The sequence below is a fragment of the Triticum aestivum genome, chromosome 6D (assembly GCF_018294505.1).
Source record: "Triticum aestivum cultivar Chinese Spring chromosome 6D, IWGSC CS RefSeq v2.1, whole genome shotgun sequence".
Classification (NCBI taxonomy): Eukaryota; Viridiplantae; Streptophyta; class Magnoliopsida; order Poales; family Poaceae; genus Triticum; species Triticum aestivum.
In genome coordinates this window covers 243,195,368-243,218,762 of record NC_057811.1, presented here as the reverse complement: position 1 = coordinate 243,218,762, position 23,395 = coordinate 243,195,368, and the positions used below count along the sequence as shown (strand labels likewise).

Below are 23,395 nucleotides of genomic sequence, written 5' to 3'. Positions count from 1 at the left end.
GCCGTGAGCAAGTATTGCAAGATAAAGAGCAGACGAATCCTGTGGCAGCTCTGCGCTTGTGCAGATGCGACTCTAGGAGAGAGCTAGGCAGCTCTATCTCCCTCTTTTGGCTACCGCATTCTGGCTGTAGACTCCCTTCTATGTGGCACTTTCCATGTTTGTTTGGCCGTGAATTTCTTCTGAAAATCTTGTTTTATTCCCTTTCCATCTTTCCATTCTGAGGCTTGCAGAAAAATGGCAACCCAGTGCACGTAGCTCCTGCTTGCCAGGGCCGGCCCTAGGATTTTGGGTGCCCAGGGCGAAACTACAACTCGAGGCCCTTTAGTATAAAAACATCACTATAGTAATCAATATGCATATGTATCCAATAAGAACTTTAATGCATCCAAAATCAACATTTATGTCAAATAATTTATTGATATTATCGTAAAGTTTTCTTTTAAATGTTTTGATCCATAAACAACGACTATTGCCAACTCATCAATCGAAGTACCGGTGTTACTCTTGATATTTTTTGTCAATAGCTTCTCAATGTGTTTCTATCAAGTCATCCATACAGTATTTTCTTTTTCTATTATGCACATGTAATAACACAGTGCTAAATTTAAATAAAAAGATGCACCAAAAGTGTGTAAGCTATGCATAGTGTATGTGAAGATAAATTACTTAATTACCAATACTCATATGAATATAGACAATAATAAATTAGTAATACTGTATACCTTCGGTCGGTCAAATCTTTGTCGATGATCAAGCGTCGGGCCATGTGGATCGGTGGAAGAAGGCGCTCGGTGATGTGCATGTCCATCTAGCGCCTGAAGAGTGGAGACTGGAGAAGGAGTTCATCGGTGTGCGTACTATGGCCTGACGGCAGCGCTGACTCGCCTCGCGATGGAGGCTCGAGATTAGGGATTGTCGTGACCCGCGACCGGAAGGATATGTGCGATCGCAACTTCTCGTGATCGGACGTCGTTTATTCCTTCCTGGGCTACCTATGTCGCAGCGTCTGGGTGGTAATGGGATGCATATGCATGCGAACGTTGCTGTCAACTAGTACATGGCCCGTTCCTCATGGCCACAGGCATTTGCGTCCAGCGTTCTTGCTTCCCTTGGCCTGTAGGTCATGGGCTATATACGTACGTGGCAGGTCCCCTTGGATTTTGGGGGCCCTGGGAGGCCGCCCCCTTCCCCTCCCCAGGCCCGGCCCTGCCGCTTGCGCAGGGTTGAGGGAAGGGTCCGACCACTTTGGGTCTTTTGTACCTAAAGTTCTGAAAAAATACTCTTCACTATCTTTACATGTGTTAGCACACAGTCATGTCACCGCTACCTCCAACGCTGAGGGTGATGCACCGCAGCTCACGTCAAAGGAGACCTGTCTGGAAGCGTGGTGCGCAAGCAATCCGGCAGGTGCTTTTGTAGACTCGAAACCCCACACGCCCGGGAGGACCCCGTGAGGGCGTGCGACGGCTATGGGCTTCCCTAGGTCGACCTGATCGCCCCTAGAGCCTCGAGGTTCGCCGCCCTGCAACAAGAAGAACGAACAAAGAACGAGGAAGAAGAAGACCAAAGGGAGAAGATAAAAATAAAGGTAAACGTGGTATATTGATTGTTCGATTTTGTGTTCTTCAATCGGCCGTCACCTCTCATCTATTTATGAGGCGTCTGGACTTCCCGTACAAGAAAAAGACTCCAAATCCCATCAAAATCTTTCCAAAATTAACCGAGCTCGGATTTAGGCAAGTCTGAGATAGCAGTTCGGTTTTTGGGTCTCACAATCCACAAACAACCTCAGATGAAGATGCACCCAAAAGGAAATTTAACCGTTTCAACGAGACGAACAATTTTCGTGTTGAACGTTTTTTGATTCGGGGTCATCTTGAAGACGTAACCCTCTCAACGATGTGCCACATCGGAACCCGGGTGTGGTGGAAAATGGGCAAGGGCCGGGCCGCCACCCCCCTGGTGGTGCGTCGTATCTTGATCCGGATACGGTGGCAAGTGAGCGAGGATCGGGTGGTCGCATCCTTAGTGGCGCGCTACATCGGCGCCCGGATGTAGTGGAAAATGAGCAAGGGTCTTTGCATTTGACTCGACGAGTGCGAAGGGTAAGGAAGCTAGCCGAGCCTAGGAGGATTCGCTTAGGTAGCTGGAACGTAGGATCTCTGACAGGGAAGCTTCGGGAGCTAGTGGATGCAGTGGTGAGGAGAGGTGTCGATATCCTTTGCGTCTAAGAAACCAAATGGAGGGGACAGAAGGCGAAGGAGGTGGAGGATACCGGCTTCAAGCTGTGGTACACGGGGACGGCTGCAAACAAAAATGGCGTAGGCATCTTGATCAACAAGAGCCTCAAGTTTGGAGTGGTAGACGTCAAGAGACGTGGGGACCGGATTATCCTGGTCAAGCTGGTAGTTGGGGACTTAGTTCTCAATGTTATCAGCGCGTATGCCCTGCAAGTAGGCCACAATGAGAACACCAAGAGGGAGTTCTGGGAAGGCCTGGAAGACATGGTTAGGAGTGTACCGGTTGGCGAGAAGCTCTTCATAGGAGGAGACCTCAATGGCCACATGGGTACATCTAACACAGGTTTTGAAGGGGCACATGGGGGCTTTGGCTATGGCATCAGGAATCAAGAAGGAGAAGATGTCTTAAGCTTTGCTCCTACAACATGATTGTAGCTAACACGCTCTTTAGAAAGAGAGAATCACATCTGGTGACTTTTAGTAGTGGCCAACACTCTAGCCAGATTGATTTCATCCTCTCGAGAAGAGAAGATAGGCGTGCGTGCCTAGACTGTAAGGTGATACCTGGAGAGAGTGTTGTACCTCGGCATAAGCTGGTGGTTGCTGACTTCCGCTTTCGGATTCGTGTCCAGCGGGATAAGCACGCCAAAGTCGCTGGAACGAAGTGGTGGAAGCTCAAGGGGGAGGTAGCTCAGGCGTTCAAGGAGAGGGTCATTAAGGAGGGCCCTTGGGAGGAAGGAGGGGATGCGGACAATGTGTAGATGAAGATGGCGACTTGCATTCGTAAGGTGGCCTCGCGGGAGTTTGGAGTGTCCAAGGGGAGAAGAAGCGAAGATAAGGATATCCGGTGGTGGAATGATGTTGTCCAGAAGGCGATTAAAGAGAAGAAAGATTGCTTCAAACGCCTATACCTAGATAGGAGTGCGGACAACATAGAGAAGTACAAGATGGCGAAGAAGGCCGCAAAGCGAGCTGTCAGTGAAGCGAGGGGTCGGGCATATGAGGACCTCTACCAACGGTCAGGCACGAAGGAAGGCGAAAGGGACATCTATAAGATGGCCCAGATCCGAGAGAGGAAGACGAGGGATATTGGCCAAGTCAAATGCATCAAGGACGGAGCGGACCAACTCTTGGTGAAGGACGAGGAGATTAAGCATAGATGGCGGAAGTACTTTGATAAGCTGTTCAATGAGGAGAATGAGAGCTCTACCATTGAACTGGACGACTCCTTTGATGAGACCAGCATGCGTTTTGTGCGGCGAATCCAGGAGTCTGAGGTCAAGGAGGCTTTAAAAAAGATGAAAGGAGGCAAGGCGATGGGCCCTGATTGTATCCCCATTGAGGTGTGGAAAGGCCTCGGGGACATAGCGATAGTATGGCTAACCAAGCTTTTTAACCTCATTTTTCGGGCAAACAAGATGCCAGAAGAATGGAGATGGAGTATATTAGTACCAATCTTCAAGAACAAGGGAGATGTTTAGAGTTGTACTAATTACCGTGGAATTAAGCTGATGAGCCATACAATGAAGCTATGGGAGAGAGTCATTGAGCACCGCTTAAGAAGAATGACAAGCGTGACCAAAAATCAGTTTGGTTTCATGCCTGTGAGGTCGACCATGGAAGCCATTTTCTTGGTACGACAACTTATGGAGAGATACAGGGAGCAAAAGAAGGACTTGCATATGGTGTTCATTGACTTGGAGAAGGCCTATGATAAGATACCGCGGAATGTCATGTGGTGGGCCTTGGAGAAACACAGAGTCCCAGCGAAGTACATTACCCTCATCAAGGACATGTACGATAATGTCGTGACAAGTGTTCGAACAAGTGATGTCGACACTGATGACTTCCCGGTTAAGATAGGACTGCATCAGGGGTCAGCTTTGAGCCCTTATCTTTTTGCCTTGGTGATGGATGAGGTCACAAGGGATATACAAGGAGATATCTCATGGTGTGTGCTCTTTGCGGATGATGTGGTGCTAGTTGACGATAGTCGGACGGGGGTAAATAGGAAGTTGAGTTATGGAGACAAACCTTGGAATCGAAAGGGTTTAGGCTTAGTAGGACTAAAACCGAGTACATGATGTGCGGTTTCAGTACTACTAGGTGTGAGGAGGAGGTTAGCCTTGATGGGCAGGTGGTACCTCAGAAGGACACCTTTCGATATTTGGGGTCAATGTTGCAGGAGGATGGGGGTATTGATGAATATGTGAACCATCGAATCAAAGCCGGATGGATGAAGTGGTGCCAAGCTTCTGGCATTCTCTGTGACAAGAGAGTGCCACAAAAGCTAAAAGGCAAGTTCTACAGGCCGGCTGTTTGACCCGCAATGTTGTATGGCGCTGAGTATTGGCCGACTAAAAGGCAACATGTGCAACAGTTAGGTGTCGCGGAGATGCGTATGTTGAGATGGATGTGTGGCCACACGAGGAAGGATAGAGTCCGGAATGATGATATACGGGATAGAGTTGGGGTAGCACCAATCAAAGAGAAGCTTGTCCAACATCGTCTGAGATGGTTTGGGCATATTCAGCCCTGGCCTCCAGAAGCTCCAGTGCATAGCGGACTGCTAAAGCGTGCAGAGAATGTCAAGAGAGGTCGGGGTAGAGCGAATTTGACATGGGAGGAGTCCGTTAAGAGAGACTTGAAGGATTGGAGTATCACCAAAGAACTAGCTATGGACAGGGGTGCGTGGAAGCTTGCTATCCATGTGCTTATTTTTTACATGAGAGTCGCGAGATCTTATGGGTTTCACCTCTAGCCTACCCCAACTTGTTTGGGACTAAAGGCTTTGTTGTTGTTGTTGGTCATCTTGAAGACCTAATCGCCCCCGCAATCGCCAGATTCGTGGAGATACACAATTTTGTTTTGGACCAGACTCTCCGCTCGACTGGACCAGAATGTCCAGTCACAACAGAAGGTTTTGACGTATTTCTCGACCTAGACCGGACAGTCTGGTCCCAATTACCGGGCAGTCCGGTAGCAACATGAGGTTTTGGGCGTTTGGCCATCTTCATGATTTTTGCAACATTGCACGTTTTTGGCTCTAACTTTTGCATACGATCTCGGATTAAGACGATTTATATATTAAAATCATCTCTTTCGACGAGACAACAAACTTTCATGTTGAAACTCTTTCCATCCGAGATCATCTTAATTGGGTTTTGTATCATGCCAAAATTTGGTGTTAACACATGCCCCCCTGTTTTTCGGCAAAGCTTGCGCGCCGAAAAATAACTTGCAATACTTTGGTGTAAGGACGATGTCAACACTCCATCGGCCATTTATATGTGCTTAGGGCGATAATGATATATCGGCCATGTATTTGCTTAGGGCGATAGTTATATAGGCCACTTCGATTAGCAACAAAATACAGCTAATCGAATGTATGGTGATGTGGTAAAACCCTTGCATGATGTAAGAAGTTATATTGCGTCCATGGATCAAAATAAGTCCTTGGAGGGTAACCAATCATACCCGAGGATGAATTCCATGGCATCAACATCAATAGCATAGTTGGAGAATGTGGATAATATGTGGACCAAAGATGTTGAAACCTTCGGCTTGGTCGTTCATAGTTTCCATTCTTTTCCTTCTTCACCTTTGCCGCACTTCTTGCGATGGAATCTTGCACACCATTCTTGTTTGGAGTACTTTGGGAACCCATGCCATGTTCCTCTTTTCAATTTCTTGTGCACTAAGTTTGTGTAATTTCTTCTTTTGCCAATACGATAAGCCGAGTGGGCGCCCCGGCTGTGATTTTGTTTAAAATAATGACAAGTCTTGTTTTACCTTGTGCACTTTCAACTTCTTCTCTTGAGATTTGGCACTTAATTGACTCATCTCATTGTCTTTAGTAGCCAATGTCAACACTTTAATTTTATCCTTTAAGATCAAATTTGAAGTAGCACACTTACAACCATCTTTTTTAACGCGATAGACTTGCTCAACCACCTCCTTATTCTTCCTTGTGCTCCGGACCGATTCTTTTGGAGTGAAGCGGTCTTTAACATATGATTGTTTATTGAACGTGGGCCTTTTTGGAGTTGCATGATCTTTGTGAGATGGTCTAAAATAAGATGAAGAATGTGCACTTAAATCAGTGCCTGTCCCATGGTGAATATGAATAAAAATTAGCATAGGGAGGTATCCATGGCATTGGCATTGACGGCCCAAAATATGGATATGAATATGATTCATTGAAATTTCCCCTTTGCCAATGCCGGTCCTTAGATTTGCGCCCGCGGAATGATCTTGATGCTTTTAAATTACTTGGCCGATAAGTAATCATCTCCTCACTTATCTTCTGATATTTTTCCAATAGCTGCGCGAAAGTGACTTTTGGCCTTTTACCTTTGCGCTTACCTCGGCCTTTGCTCTCTTTTGGTTGTGCTTGCATCGATCTTTGGATTTTCTTGTTGCCCCCTAGTACTTGGCGTCTTCATTGCAACTTTGTTGGAATTTTCACCCTCAAGAATATTATCATTGTGCTCTCGAACAACTTCCTTACTTGAAAGCTTGATCCCAATATCCGAAGTTTTTACCTTCTCATGTTTAAATGGATCAGCTTGAAGCATCCGATGCAAAAACCGTTTGCCATCAGAACCAATCGGAATAGACCGGTCATCTCTCGGTGTCTCAACAAATTTCAGTTGTCCTTTATCAATGGCCGATTTAACTATTTGACGAAACATATTGCAATCCTCAAAATTATGTTTGAACGAATGATGCAACCTACAATACATTTGTCCTTGAATTGATGGCTTGACATGGTGATCAAGAATTCTTATGTAATTATTTTTCAGCAACAAATCAAATATTTGATCACACATGCTTGAATTGAATGTAAATTTTTATTTTCTAGCCGATCTTGTTGTGAGAACGGCTTTGGAGTTAAGCAAACGAATGGTTCAGATTTTACGTCACTCCATTCGGCTATGCATTGTGTTTTGCACTTTATGTCCGATGTCTTTGAAAAACAAATTATACTATCATCGGTTTTCTCAATAGAGTATAACCTTGGCTTTAAATTTCTGAAATCAAAATAATTATAACATACGTGTCTCAATTGAGACCATGCGTAAGCCAAGTATGAAGCAAGCAAAGCTACCCAATTAAATATGAACTTCAAATAAAGCAATGCGAAAAGCTTTGGCTGCAATAATAAGTCACTATCGGTCTCTTTGAATGGTACAATGTATTGACCGATATGCTTTGTAACAATTTTATTGCTAACAAGTAAATTAACCTTCATCATTGGTCTTTCAAAATTATTTATAAGATTTTTCGTAATAGATGCATCAACAATAAAGTTGTGACCAAATCTGAAAATAGGTAAATCACTTGCTAGACATACCTCTTCATACACACTGGGAGAGCATGATGGTTGTATCACTTGAATAATACTTTGCTCCACTTTTGAATGAGTCTCTAATGCCTTGGCATCCTCTTTTTCTTCAATAGATTCGGTACACATGCTATTTGATTCGGCTTTTTCAATAACTGAATTTTCTTTGTTACCTGAATCAATACTTTTATATTTTTGAATTTGCATGGCTTCTCGCTCTTGTCTAATTAGCCCATATCTCAGTTTGGCGACCTTTAAACTTTTTCATCGCAATTTCCATCAACTCCTCATAAATTGCCCCCAAATACTTTGAGGTTCTTTCAGCAATGAGGTGCCGAAACTTTGCAATTGTTTAGGGGGTACACTGGATGGTACAACATTGGTCGAATGCATCATTTGCACAACTCTAGCTTTTACAACAGTGAAGTCATGAGGCCTCCGCCTTCTATTAGTTCCTGGCGAATATAGTTGCACAAATCCCAGGAGAATGTAAGCTTGTTCTCAATTACCGAGTCTGGATATAGTTGCCCCCCGATGCTTTTAGACTCTTTCGGCAATGAGATGTTGCCGAAATTCTGTAGTTGTGTAGGGGGAACATGATATTCCATGGTAGTAGGTGAAGGCATTTGTGCTCCTGCAAAAGTTTCACTTATTTGGCCATAACCCTGAAGGTGCGGAGCCGAATTATGGATATCAACAGTTGCATATGGTGCCAAACAATTAGTAGCATGAGGTGTAGCATATGATGTTTGAGTGTAATTGACCGAATAACTAGTAGTAGTATGGCCAATTCCCCTATCCACCGGCATGTTTGGATTAACATACTGCAATATTTGCCGACGAATAAAAAGTTGGAACACTTTGTTGCATACTTTGGAAGTTCCTACATGGGGTGTCTCAACTTGATTAACCGAACTCATCATGTTCATCGGCATATAGATTTGTGGGGTTGCCGATGCATGGGAGTTGGGATACATATGTTGCATGTTGCTAAAATTATATGAAGTTGGAGCATGAAGATTATTTTGAATCGGCTGTTGCGCATAATTAGATGCATGATTGATAAAACTAGGGCTAGCCGACACATTATGCTCATTAAACGATCTAGCAACAACATATGCATTATTTGCATCTACATAGTGAATTGGGTATTCATATTACCTTTGTAGATTACAAACCCTAGATGACGATCTCTTCGTAGCAAGGACGGGCTGGAGACCGCTCAAAGCTTCGTCCCCAGCGGAGTCGCCAATAAGTGTGTTCGCACATGAACACGTCACCGTGTACCTCCAACGCCGAGGGTGATGCACCGCAGCTCACGTCGAAGAAGACCCGTCTAGAAGTGCGGTGCGCAAGCAATCCGACGGGTGCTTTTGTAGACCCGAAACTCCACACGCCCGGGAGAGACCCCGTCTGGGCATGCGGCAGCGATGGGCTGCCATAGGTCGACCTGATCACCCCCAGGGCCTCGAGGTTCGCCGCCCTGCAACAAGAAGAATGAACGAAGAACGAGGAAGAAGAAGAACAAAGGGAGAATAAAGTAAAGGTAAAAGTGGTAGATTGATTGTTCGATTGTGTGTTGTTCAATCGGCCGTCACCTCTCATCTATTTATGAACTCGGATTTAGGCAAGTCTGAGATAGCAGTTCGGTTTTTGGGTCTCACAAGCCACAAACGACCTCGGATGAAGATGCACCCAAAAGCAAATTTAATCGTTTCGACGAGACGAATAACTTTCGTGTTGAACGTTTTTTGATTTGAGGTCATCTTGAAGGCCTAATCGCCACAGCAAGCATCAGATTCGTGGAGATACACAATTTCGGTTCGGACCGTACTGTCCGCTCGACCGGACCAGACTGTCCGGTCACCACAGAAGGTTTTGACGTATTTCTTGACCCAGACCGTACAGTTTGGTCCCAATTACCGGACTGTCCGGTAGCAACAGGAGGTTTTGGGCATCCGGCCATCTCCATGATTTATGCAACATTGTGCGTTTTTGGCAACTTTTGCATACGATCTCGGATTAAGATGATTTATATATTAAAATCATCTGTTTCGACGAGACGAAGAACTTTCATGTTGAAACTTTTTCCATCCGAGATCATCTTAATTGGGTTTTGTATCATGACAAAATCTGGTGTCAACAACATGTAAAAGGAACCCACACATTTTAAGAATCAAATTTGATTGACAATCAGTGAAATAATATGTGGGGTATGGAATGGAAGTGGTATCATTGGATTTATATTTATAAGCATTTTCCAGTGATATCACTTTTTGTTTCACACGTAAGGCGCATATTGCTCTGATTATTAGTCAAACTTGGATCTGTAGATGTGCGGCGTATTACGTAAAACAAAAGGCGGGAGTACCAAATACCAAACCAAGAATGTTTAAGGTTAGTTCCTAACTAGCACAACTGAGCACACATCCAGGAAAAGTGTACTATTGGGTGAGAAAGATGTATAGTTTGAGCTCTAACTGACGTGCATAGGCTACACAAGTGACCACTAGAGTTGAAAAAATGCAGAGTGGAGCTTATTGGAGAGGGTCATTTTACATGCAACTAGTTGAAAAGTGGATGGCGTCGGCGATGCCATATTCTCGAATATTGGGCCTTTCAAATAGCATTGTGAAATCAACCTTCTTTGTCATGCTATTTTCCAACTCAAGCCAATTGTGATGGCACTGAGTGAATTTGTGGAAAATAAATAAATTATAATAAGGCGGTAGGTATACACTGTCTCAGTAGATGTATTTTATGGAAAAATGTTACCTAATTGATGCCTCAAAGCAGCTTTTATCAGTACCAACATGTCTCAGTCTTATATTTACGGTTACCTTCTTTTTATCCATATTAAGGTTTGTGGAGGTATTAAGAGAATACATCAACTATATAAGATCATGCAACCACTTTAGTATTTCCAGTTCTGAGTAAGCTCTAGATCTCTTTGGAAGCTCAGTTAAATGTTAGTGCAACCCTTTCTCATTGGCTCCCCGTATGTTGCATATATGTGAGCAACTATTAAATATCTCGGTTAATGAAAAAATCATTCCACTCTATACTTTTCTAAAACTAAATATGTTATGGCCTCTTTGATTTCCAGGATTTTAATGCCGTAGGAATAGGAAAACCATAGGATTGCAGTGTCATGCCCATTTGAATCCTACATGATTTTTGTTTGTTTGATTGCATCACACAAAGGATTCTTTCCAAGTGGTTTGAATGGATGCTAAAATTCCTATGGAATGATTGTACAGAGGAATCCTTAGGAAAAAATCCTATAGGATTCAATCCTATGTCTCAAACGCCCAACATAGGAAAAATTCCTAACGATTCTAATCCTCCAAATACCTATGGAAATCCTTATAATCAAAGAGACCCTTAATAATGATGGTAGACTAGCTATTGGCGGTACTTGAAATTTATTTTTCTCTGCCAAAGGTGCTTGTAATCTTAATAATCAGAAACCATCATAATAATCTCATACCTAGCCATGTTATCTCATTTGTTTTCTTTGTTGGCCCGTAACTGCTGCGTATCTTGCTAGGCCTTGTTTGAGAAAAAAAGCAAATCAATATATAGCTTCTACTGATTAAGATGTTGGGCAGGTGTGTACACCAGATGATGCCTGTAGAATTGGCAAAATAGGTGAGCTTTTTGTGTACGAGAACTTCGGACGCGTTCCAGTTGAATCTGTTAGTGCTGGTGACATTTGTGCTGTATGTGGAATCAATGATATCATGGTTGGTGCTCTTCATGTTCATTCATATATTTAGTATATATTTACCCTTATAACATGTTCTTAATTTTTTTGTTTAAACTTTGCAGATTGGGGAAACTATAGCTGATAAAGTTTCTGGAACAGCGTTGCCCACTATCAAAATTGAGGAACCAACAGTTAGAATGTCTTTCTCCATCAACACTTCACCTTTTGTTGGAAAAGAGGTGTCTCAAAAGTTAACTTTAACTTACAACATTGTATCCCTACTTTTTAGGATCTTCTGCTGGAATAAAGAGATTTGAAAACTGGCTAAGAGAATCTTAATTATAACGCTTTTGGTCCAAATGAGACTAATGCTTGTACTGCACATTGTATGCCCATGTAGGTAAGCTAAATAGAAGTAGTACTACGCTTTCCTGAAACTGAAATGCTTAGGAAGTTGAAGTCAGTGTATTGCACGGATGTAAAGCTTTACTCCATTGTGTTCCAATGTGGTGGAAAATGATCCATTAATTATTAAAGCTCTTCTGTCAAGAATGGCCTATTCTAATTCAATAGTTTATAATTACAGTAGTTGAGTTTCTTCTTTCTTAGTGCTGAAACTATGTCTCTCTTTGGCTTTATCCCAGGGGAAATTTGTCACTAGCCGAAATCTTCGTGATAGGCTATATCGTGAGCTTGAAAGGAACTTGGCTATGAAAGTAGAAGATGGGGAAACTGCTGATACATTTCTTGTTAGTGGCAGAGGCACACTGCACCTCACCATATTGATAGAGAACATGTAAGAACTTCTAACCTTTCGACATTATCAGCCACTTGGTATGTTCTCTAATTTTGGTATTCTCGTTAATAATTGCTTACAGGCGGAGGGAAGGATATGAGTTTATGATTGGACCTCCAAAGGTCATAAACAAGACAGTAAATGGAAAGCTATTGGAGCCATATGAGGTATTTCCCTCCCTAAATGACAAAACTGAAATTTTGTATATTTTTTATTTGATAGGTATGTCCCCATGCGTTGCCACGGGAGCCAATTTTTTTTAATGTATAAAGGCTAGGTCTGTGTTAAGGTGGAAGGGGGCGTAATTCCACCTTATATGGCATGGGGCAGGAAGGAAGCACTAAGGGTTAGAATTTTGATTTTGGCGCCATTATAATTTGGTAGCCTAGGTCATGCATGCTAAGTCAATTAATGTGATTGAGCGGCGTACGGGAAGGTGTGGTAAAATATGGCGCGGAATTGAGCGGCTTAATTCCATGTTATTGCGAAAGGTAAGTCAATTAAGGTGGAGTTGATGTAGTGCTGCAAAAGGCAAGTAAATTAATGTGATTTGAGTGGCGTACTGGGAAGGTGCGGCCAAATATGACGTAGTGAAAAAAAAACGGCTGGATGAAAAAAATAAGTGGAGGGATGTGGTGGGAGGGGTGGAACCGGTTGACGAAGAGTTCTGCCTCGCAGGAAAAGGAACGCTACTTATTTTTTAAGTAGTAGAGATAGAGAGGTTCTGGGAGTGCCTAAACTTGCGCTCGATGGACACCCCCACAGAGGTGCTGCCCACACAGTGTCCTTGTACAGTCCCATGAAGCACATGGTCACAAAGCTTGGCAGCCTCCTCGGCGACCTCCGCGCCAACACCCCGCTGCAATGCTGCGTCTGGCTCGTGGCCACAACCAGGTACCAGGCCTACAATATAAGAGGCCCCGGGTAACAATGTATCGATGAGATAAGGCCTCTAGGTTATACGAAGCATACATATAACACAAACCGATGGTAGCACAGTGCCTATACACTAAGGGCCTGTTTGGTTGCCTGTATCCAGCCCAACCAGGCCCTGGCAGTGCAAAATTGGCCCGTTTGGTTGCTTGGGCTGCATTAGTTTCCTGGCCCACACAAACCATAAAGCAATCTTGGGCTAGGTTGAGCGGGAATGGCCAAATCGGCCGTTTTTTTCCAGAGCTACGTGTGGCTCTCGCCTGCATGCCTGGGAAGTGTAGGAGACGGATGGGAAGTCCCACCCCTCTCGCCTCACCGCCCAAACGCATTCACACCTCACTATTTCACCACCCCTTTGGTGTCTCCGATGACTTCTCCACCTCCATGCCGCCCCACACCCATTCCCACCGGCCCCGAGAACCGCAACCACTGGGTCGACGGCTTGCCCGACGGGAGGGGGGGGGGGGGGGGTTGACCACGGTCAGTTGCTTAGGGCTCTGAAGGCCCTGACCCCCTTCCGCACGAGGCCGCGGTCCGCGGCCGTCGACCACCTGTCACCGTTTCTTCCTGTGCCTGCGGCGGCAGCGTCGATGGGTGCTGCTGGTGCATGCACCTTGAGTGCGGCCGGAGCAGGGATTTTGACTCCCCTGCAAGGATTTTCTTCCCTTGCTCTGGCCCCAATCCGATGGTATCCCAGCCGGTACCTCGACTGCGGTGCCAATGACGAGGGCCGGGGTAATGACGGGGTCATCGGCTGCGGTTCCGGCATATCCGCCGTGGCGGGCCATTGTTCCTGCCAGGGTTTGGTTTGTTGCTATTTGCTCCACCTCCACTTTGACGGCACCCTCTCCAGCACATACGAACGCGCTAAGTACACATCTCTCTTTTGCATATTTGACTTTTGGACCGGTTAGGTTTTCTTTGGGTAGTTGCTTCGATTCGATTTGATTCGCCTCCAATCGATTTGATCCAAGCGGCGATAACTATGAGTAGTGTACCATTGTTAGTACTTCTAGGATTGGTAGGATTACTATGATTGCTATCATGAGTGTAGGATTGCTTGCCTAGAATGTGTGCATGCTATGTAGGATTGACAGGATTGCTCGAGTAGAATGTGCATGCTATGCTTGCCTAGAATGTGTGCTTGCTACATGTGCATACTATGTGTTTGCTATGTGTGCATGTATAATGTGCACACTGATCAAGGCAATGTGATTGCTATGATGAGTGCATTGACCTAGGCAATGCACATTGCTATGATCGGTGCATTGATCATACCAACACCCATTGCTCAAATCATAGTTGTGGTCCTCTCTCCTCCTTGCGTCGTCCCCGCGGGCGGCCGGGGGGAGCCCCAGATCTGCCGCCCCTCGCCTCTCCCCCCTCCTCCGCCCCTCCTCGCCGCCGCCGGCGCAGGTCTCCGGGCAAAGCCCGCTCGGCCTGAGCGGCGGCACGGCGGCGAGCGTGGGGCGTGGCGGCACGGGCTGGCGGCGGTGACTGTTGGGCGTGTGGTGCGCGTGGACGGCTACGTGACGGCGGCCCCTCCGGGGCCGGCGACGGGGTCTGGTATTGGGCTCTCCGGCGGCACAACTGGGCATGGCTCGGGCGGCCCTGCTCCTCAGGCGCGTCGAGGCTGCAGGCTGCTGCTCGTGCACAGGGACGACGGCCAGTGGTGGTGCGGACGGGCTGGGTTTCGGCCAGATCCGGCCGGATCTGTGGCCGGGCGGCCAGCTGGTGGCGCAGAGAAGTGGTGGGGGTCCTTCTGTGCTTCCTGGTGGGTGGATGTGGCGGTGTGGGCTGTGCATCTCGCCTCGTGCGGTGTTGGCGGCGCGGGGTGGTGGTGGTTGCCTCCTTTTTTGGGGTTTGGATCGACGGAGGTCCAGATCTAGGGTTCGTGCCTAGGCGAGCCAGCTTAGGGCCCGGAGCTGATCAGAGCTTGAGCTTGGGGTAGGAGAGGTCAGGCTTGGCCCAGGATGTGCTCGCGTGTGGTGCTCGTTCTCCCCTCGCGGGTATGGTGATCGGGTCTCCGTTATCCTGTCGGGCAGATCGGCACCGGTGACCACGGGTGAGGCGTCGCGCGAGCGGGCTCGGCGGCGGCCATCGGTAGTCACGGGGTTGTGTTCCCCCGGTCCGCCGGGACTAGCTGGGGACGCACGTGTGGACGCCCCCTACTGTGGGGTCATCGACCCAAATCTCGTGACTGATGCCGGGCTAGGAATGAAAGAAGACCCTTTTTCCTCCTTCTGAGGTTGGTGTTCCGTCATGCGGACGGATGGTGGCGGCTTGGACGTGGATGCCGGAGCGGCGGCTTCGGATGGCGGTCTGCATAGTTGGCTCTCCGGCGGGCACCATGTTGGTGGTGGTGGCTCTCCCTCTTGGTCGTGTGGGCGGCGAGAGGGTAGCGGTGGGTGGCTTGGGCGTTCTCCCTGTCTTTGGCAGTGGCGTTGCCTCGACCCGAACCTCGGATGCCGAACTCGCTGCTCCTGTCCTGAAGACCTCGTGGTGGCACGGGGGAGATGCCGAGTGAAAACTCCGCGCTTTGTCGCCGACGATGGCGACGCTTGCGGGCGCCGTTATCTTCCTGAAGACGCCGTCCTGGCGCTCCTCTTCGTGCCAGAGTTCCGGGTGAAGACCCTTGTCCCTTCTGGACTCGGCAACGGCGACGCTCTGCGGCGTTCTCCCTCCTGGGGGCGTTGTCGTGGAGCTTAGGTGTTTAGGACATTGCGTAGCATCGTACTCGGTTTTCCCAATGCTTTCTTTCGGTAGCGTAGTCGTGTTCTGCGTGATCCGATTATCTTGGGATTGACATTGTATAAGAGCTAAGTCACCATCTTGTATCGTTCGGCCGTGTACTTGGTTCGGTGATTGCTTTATATATAAAGCGGGGAAAGCCTGTTTCGAGAGAATCATAGTTGTGCAATTCTCACCCGTGTGTTGTTAACTGACAAGGTGATAAAGAAGGTGTGGAGTCGAGTTAGTGGTGGGGTCTTTTTCGTAGAAGGCACGGAGGACATCATCCCTGAAAACCATTGGTGAGCAAAGATTGCAGTGCCGGGGAGGAGGTAGGCAGTTGTGTGGAGGACATCATCCCTGAAAACCGCGGGCAAGCAAAGATCACAGTGCCGGGGAGGAGGGAGGCGGGTGCGATGCCTTTGCTGATGGTTGGCCGCAGGCCGAGGCTTGAGCAGGAGCCAGCAGAACTAGCGTCGGTTCTATGCGCAGATCGTCAACGAAGACGATCTAGCCTTCCTCATCATCCCCAGGGCTTTCCAGCAGTGATGCGAAGGTGGATCTAGATCCGCCGTCTGTGACATCCCAGCTTAATAGGAATGATAGATTACTCATATCGAAAGGAACCTCAAAGTTAAGTGTGCTCGGCTTGGAGAAATTTAAGGATGGGTGATCGACTGGGAAGTTGTTGCACACAAGTGAGGACAAATACGCATGAAAGACTAGTGTTGGTCTGTGGGGCCAATCTAGATCCCAGGCGCAACGGTCAGGTACCGGTGGGTTTGGTCGGGGAGTTACAATTGGTATCAGAGTCGACCCTCGCGGCGTGCCAAGAGGGTACGTCCTATTGGGCCGACGGGGACGCCGGTTCCTTTGAGATGGGGGGGGGGGGGAGGGTATATGTGACATCCCGGCTTACTATGAATGGTAGACTACTCATATCAACAAAGTGCACCTTCTTTCCCGGGAGCCCATCCGAAAGGAACCTCAAAGTTAAGCGTGCTCGGCTCGGATCAATTTAAGGATGGGTGGTTGACTGGGAAGTTGTTCCTAGGTGCGCACGAGTGAGGACAAAGTGTGCAAGAAAAACTAGTGTTGATCTGTGGGTCCAGTCTAGATCCCACATGCAACGGCTAGGAACTGGTGGGTTTGGTCGGGGTGTTACACCTTCAATGCGTCGTGTTGCTCTCTGCTAGCAGGTGGTGCCACTTTTTTGTGCAGGTCCAGGAGTTTGGCGGCGAGCTAGAGGGGCTGGCAATATTTCTGCCAGAAGCACAAGGTGTGGCCCGGCGACATTGTTGTCCTGAAGCCCTCCAACCTCGGCCTGAAGGTCCAGATCTACGATAGGAAAACCTCCACGAAAGCGTGTCTGCGGAGGGCCCTATGACCAGGCCATCTGATGTTCTGAACTAGTAGTAGTACTGGTGTAGTATGAACGGTGTCTTTGCTTTTGCTGCTAAACTGTCTATATTTTGTTCAAGGAACAACACACCCTGATCAAATTGTGCAGGGGCATGGGATGCCCCTGATGTCTTACAACTCTACCCCTCTACTAATGTACTCCCTCCGTTCCAAATAACTCGTCGCCAAAATGCATGTATCTAGAACTAAAATACATCTAGATACATCCATACCTGCGACCAGTAATTCGGAACGGAGGGAGTAGGTACTGCACGCTTGCTAATGCCAGTGTTAATTGTGTGTCCTGTTCATCTGTTGTGTGCTTGCTAGTGTGAAGTTCATATGCTGAGTGCTTGCGAGTGTGGCGCAAAGTGGTTGAAAGGTCATCACTTTTGAAAGGGGTGAGCAGAACAGCACATTGCACACAACCAAACAGCTGTGATTTGTATCTGCTCACCGCTAAACCACACATGCAGGCGTCCAAACATCAGGCACAAAACTGCTCAGCAGTGCGATGCAGACAACCTCACGGCTAAACCACACATGCAGGCGTCCATATATCAGGCACAAAACTGCTCAGCGGTGCAATGCAGACAACCAAACTAGTTGCACAACGTGGCTCAGAGGCTGTTTCCACTCAGCCAGGCCCAACCGAGCCACATATGCAAAAGGCCAAAAAACGACACAGGTAACCAAACAGGCCCTAAGTGACCTGACGTCTGAATCCTGGCACATTTTTCTCGGGTTCGATTTATTTCTCTGTTCAACTGACAAGGGGGACCAACACGTTGCACTGAGATACAATGATTTATTATTCTAATATATGCTGACAAGTGGGACCCACATGCCACATAGGCAGGTTTAACGGCTACGAACAGAATATGCGCCACGTAGGCAGAGGTTAAGGGCTACAGACAGAAAGGGCAGTTGCACTGTATTTGCACGTTGGAGTAAGTTTGAGCGAAACGTGTATTTTACAACTTTAGGTACCAAAGTGACCATTGAGCGCAAGTTTAGGCACTCCCAGTGTAATTACCGAGAAAGGGTTTCCCCCCGCTACTCCCAGTGTATTTACATCGTTTGATTTCTAAGGACTTCTGTGACATTAAAATTGCTCTTGGTACACCTGGAACTCCTTTATTCTCAGTTTTCATGTTACTAACCTGTTATTATTACTACGATACAGATCGCTGCTATAGAGGTTCCAGAGGAATATATGGGATCAGTTGTCGAGCTATTGGGGAAAAGGCGCGGACAAATGCTTGACATGGAAGCTAGTGGGTTCGTGCTGTACTCTAGATTATCCTCACTCGAAAAATCTTTTGCATTTTTCTTTGATACAGAAGAGAAAGAAACTAAGGCTTGTTGCCAACAAAGTTACTTATGTTCCAACTCAACTATATTGCATGCATCGTTGCCAGTCTACTAAAAATTGCTTGTTCCTGATATTGACTTGTTGCCATAACGAGACCTTTCAAATGGCAGGCCAGAGGGAACTTCATTGCTGAAATACAAGGTTCCAACCAGAGGCCTCATTGGGCTCCGGAATGCAATTCTAACAGCTTCTAGGGGCAGAGCTATACTTAACACAATCTTTGACAGCTATGGCCCGTGGGCTGGAGATATTAGTTCACGTGATCAAGGCTCATTGGTACGAATAAATGCCAACTTGAATATGAACTAGGCGACGATTATGTACATCCAGTTTGATCAAGTAAATATTATGACAGACTAATAATGGTAGCTAAGATTCATTCAAGTAAATAATTTGATAGACAAATAAGTAGGTAAGATACATTCAACAATGTGACATTACAACAGCGCACGTATATTGAAAGAGAAAAATAGTTAATCACTTAATTATCTTGCCACTCTAGCCATCCTATTGGAGGGAATTATTTATATTTACTTGCAAGTACGAACGCAATATGAGAAATTCACCTATAGATATGATGGAGAAGCTGTAAAAATACTCCCTCCTTTCATAAATATAAGATGTTCTAACTTTTTTCTGAATCGGATGTATATAGACATGTTTTAGTGTGTTTGTTCACTCATTTCAGTCCGTATGTAGTCCATATTGAAATATCCAAAACATCTTATCTTTTTTACTTCAGGGTGTAGATATTTGCGCTATTCGAGTTGTGGATCATCCCATTCCCAAAATCAAACAAGCTGAACTTCTCTTTGAACCAGTTCATTTGAATTAAAGGAGGCTATATTAGGCCTATAGGCTAATATTAACGATTTGGCATCACTTGGTTTATGAAAAAGATTACCACGGGAATTTACTTTGATCCAACGCATGGATAAGAGTGATAAAGAATGATAACTCTTTATGACGTGGAATGATAATTCTGTATGACATGGAATGATAATTCTTTATGGCGTGGAATGATAATTCAGATAGCAGCATCCTAATTTGAAGATCAATACAATTGAAAATCTGCCAATAGACTACTACATTATGCAATACTAAAGGTAATGCACTGACATAGATTTGAAGGTGTTTCACGTAGACTATGAATTTCTTTTGTGCTATTACAGAGATGACGTACACCGGGCTTGCCTTGGTGCAGTGTTAAAGTTGTTGCCTTGGTGCAGTGGTAAAGCTGTTGCCTTGGAGCTACATGCACCGGGCTGCCCTTTTTTATTACAGCGATGACGTACACATGAACACCCACATGACATGCAAACACGAGTCCGCCTTCACTGGCTGGATCTAAGGAATCCTAAAAGTAAATCCGTGGATCTCACAAGATCTGTATATATTTTATCTTGTATGAAAGACGTTTACATTTTAGCAAGTATATACATAGTAAAATTAGACTACCGAGTTTGCACTGACAACTTTGAAATCCTATAGCATATCATTTCAAATTTTATGCATAATATAAACAGGTGCATGATAAACCTATCTCCAGTACAACATATCTCTGCATAGGCCAAACATGCTCTAGAAATTGCATGGTTAATTACATGTCATTTGTTCGTTTGGTCCTTCCAAATATTGAAAATTACGAAATTGTCAACACATCAGCTATATCTTAAACATGGTTCTTTTAGGGAACGCCAACTAATTTTACTCACTGACTTTTTACAAACTTATCTGCCTACCTATTGCGCGGAACTTATTTACCTAATTTGGCTTACAGTTTTCTTCAATATCTAACATAGTGGGAATGATCCAGGTGGCATTCGAAGGTGGAAGTACTACTTCTTATGCTTGCGTTAATGCACAAGAAAGAGGTATACTATTTGTCAAACCAGGGCAGGATATTTACAAAGGCCAGATAGTTGGTATCCATCAGCGTCCAGGTGATTTAGCACTTAATGTGTGCAAGAAAAAGGCTGCAACAAATGTCCGTTCCAACAAGGAAACTACAGGTGAAATTTCATAAGCATTCAATGCTTTGATGATATTATTTTCTAGAAAGAACTTGGAACAAACTTTAATTACCCTAGCCCTAACAGAAAGTAAATACTCTGGATTCTCATGGTTTATTGATCGTGGGAGAAGCCCATTATATAGGAGGGATACCTTGGGCTGTGAAGATGACTTAGAGGAAATACGATCTGACTCTGAAACAGATTCTAATCTGGACTCTGCACCAGTGGCGGATCCAGGAATTTGAAACAGGGTGGTCCACCTTATAATATTTTTTTGCAACTAATATGACATGCCAAAGTAGTAGTACAGATTTTGTTTTTTGACAAAGACTAGTATAAAATTAATTTATCAATAGAGCAATAGAAATAGATCAGTCTAGTCTTATAATTCTACAATGAAAACATACATTCTACAACTAATCCTTCAGCAATTCTAGAATAAAAAACTGCATTCTATCAATCATAATTGGACATAGCAAAAGCTAATTATTAATTAATCAATCAATATTAACACATCAGACCCAATTTTCTACATTCTATCAATTTGGAAACTTGGAAATAACAAATCTGGCTAGGCACTTTGCGGTGAGGCAGCAAGTATTCTAGTAGAGGGACTCGAAGAAAATCAGGAGACGGAAACATCACTGTGCAGTATTTTTTAGAGGAAGAAGCGGCTGCACGTGCCTGTGTGGGGTTGGTAGTAGGCCCGTAGGCTGTGGCCAGTGCTTGTTGGGCTATTTTTGCTCTCGGCAGGCCCATCTGCTCATGTGGTATACAGGCTGAGCCAAAATCTCAGGGTGGGCCGCGGCCCACCCTGTCCACCATGTAGATCCGCCCCTGCTCTGCACCTAATACGAATCTGAACCTAATGAAATACTCCCTCCGTACCAAAATATAAGATGTTTTTGTAGTTCAAATTGAACTGCAAAAACGACTTTTATTTTGATACAGCGGTAGTAGCTTATATTAGTATGGGAATCCTAGCCACTTTGGGCTGGATCAGGGGGCGGTGTGGCCAGGGCTGGGGCCCTCCGACCATATGTGGCTCCATGCATAACAGCTCTCCCTTCCTCTACAAACAGCTTGTCCTCGAGCTGAAACGAGCGAAAACGAGCAATGTGTTAGATGAGCAAGTTGGATGTATTGTATATCCCAAGGGGCAAATATATAGTACAAATGACTGGGCATACAAGTAAGGACATCTAGACTAATATGAATATGTAAGGGGACCTAAACTGATACCACTACTCCTTAAGAACCCTCCTCAAATGCAAAGCGTTTGCAATAACATTACATTTGAACAAGTATAACACTAAATCAAAAAGTAGTGAAAATCCAAAATTTGCATCTCGAGAGTGTCTTCATAGCATGGAGTCTTTGAAACCTGTTGAGTCAAGCCAAAGAGGGATAGAAGAAGCATGTCGCAAAGATCACAGCACAAGAAGTCTGTGGCAAAAAATACTCGGCAGCAAGAGAATGTCCATAGATCAACGACAATGCAAAGGATCACCATACGACCATCCTCAATGGCGGGAAGTACAGCAGGGGTGGCCGGCGGGTCACCATGAAGCTTTTTGAGGAGACATACATGTTACGCATCATGGAGCCGAGTTTTAGGATACTCCTTGTGTCCTGGGCACGCTCGAGCTATCCATTGTTTTGCAGCCTGGTATTTCTATCGGGTCTCTTGGGCTCCGAAATTCTTTCCGGGCGTAACAGAAACAAAATGGGCGGAAACAACAACAACAACAACAACAACAACAACAACAACAACAAAGCCTTTAGTCCCAAACAAATTGGGGCAGGCTAGAGCTGAAACCCATAAGATCTCACAACCAACTCATGGTTATGGCACATGGATAGCAAGCTTCCACGCATCCCATGTCAAGCACTGTTTTTGAGACGGGTTGGTTTTTCTTTGTGCTCCGTAAAATACCGGGGTATTCGGCCCTAATCCGCTGAACCAATTGGGGCATTGGCATATTAAAAATGTTGACATGTCACTGGGCATACTTAAAACTTGATTATGCCTTCAGAGAAGTGATGAGTGGTCCAATACCCTATTGCAGCGATGTGTCCTTGTGCACTTAGATTCATATTAACTGAAAACTTATTTTTATCAAGTGTGGTTAATTCAAATAATTTGTTCTTTTCTTTGCAGTGGTTCTGGATGAACCTTTAAGCTACAGTCTGGATGACTGCATAGAGTATATTCAAGAAGATGAGCTAGTCGAGGTTACACCTGAGAGCATCCGCATGTCCAAGAACCCAAAAATTTCGAAGAAGAAGAACAACTAGGCCTTCTGGAAGGATAAAAGAAGAAATACACTATTGGATCATTTCATTCTGGAAGCATCGGTTTCAGATAGAAGACCTGGACTTGGTTTGATAATGACTAGTATATGACGAGAGATACCATGAGTCAGTCAGCAAGCTATTTTTGGTGGTCTACACTTTTCAGATTAGGTTTATACTCAATTTTGGCAATGAAGCTGTTATAGTCATCAAACTCGGGCTGTTACATATTTGTAATTCACATAGTTGTTGTACATTCTTGCAGTACAGCTGTTACTGATACCTATACTGCAGGTCGTACACACGCTTGTCTAAGCGTGCGGCGGCAAGCTCGTGCGTTGGATCTTTTAGGACGGGTGTGACATATCGGGTTAAGTAAGCGCGGGAATATATTCTCTGCACCTACACTATGTAGCATACCTTTATAGCGCGCTTGCATAGGAGGTTGTTATAGTACCTTCTTTTTTGGAAGTCACACGGCTGAGTTTTTGCTCTGGTACAACCCCCTAAAATTTTAAATCCTCGTATTAGCTCGCAGATCGAACATATTGAAT

At 45.4% G+C, this 23,395-nt stretch overlaps 1 protein-coding gene across 2 annotated transcripts in view; it reads left to right on the top strand.

Annotated features, from left to right (window-relative positions):
• The window catches only part of LOC123144539 (putative elongation factor TypA-like SVR3, chloroplastic), a 28,020-nt gene extending 4,895 nt beyond the window's left edge, over positions 1 to 23,125 (top strand). For both annotated transcript variants that reach the window (XM_044563742.1, XM_044563743.1), the window contains exons 7-14: positions 11,199 to 11,333; positions 11,419 to 11,535; positions 11,941 to 12,092; positions 12,175 to 12,259; positions 18,343 to 18,437; positions 18,642 to 18,807; positions 20,348 to 20,543; positions 22,708 to 23,125. In XM_044563742.1, coding sequence (XP_044419677.1) covers positions 11,199 to 11,333; positions 11,419 to 11,535; positions 11,941 to 12,092; positions 12,175 to 12,259; positions 18,343 to 18,437; positions 18,642 to 18,807; positions 20,348 to 20,543; positions 22,708 to 22,844 — 1,083 coding nt within the window. In that variant the 3' untranslated portion in view covers positions 22,845 to 23,125. The remainder of the gene's footprint in view (positions 1 to 11,198; positions 11,334 to 11,418; positions 11,536 to 11,940; positions 12,093 to 12,174; positions 12,260 to 18,342; positions 18,438 to 18,641; positions 18,808 to 20,347; positions 20,544 to 22,707) is intronic.
• Positions 23,126 to 23,395: the final 270 nt, after the last annotated feature.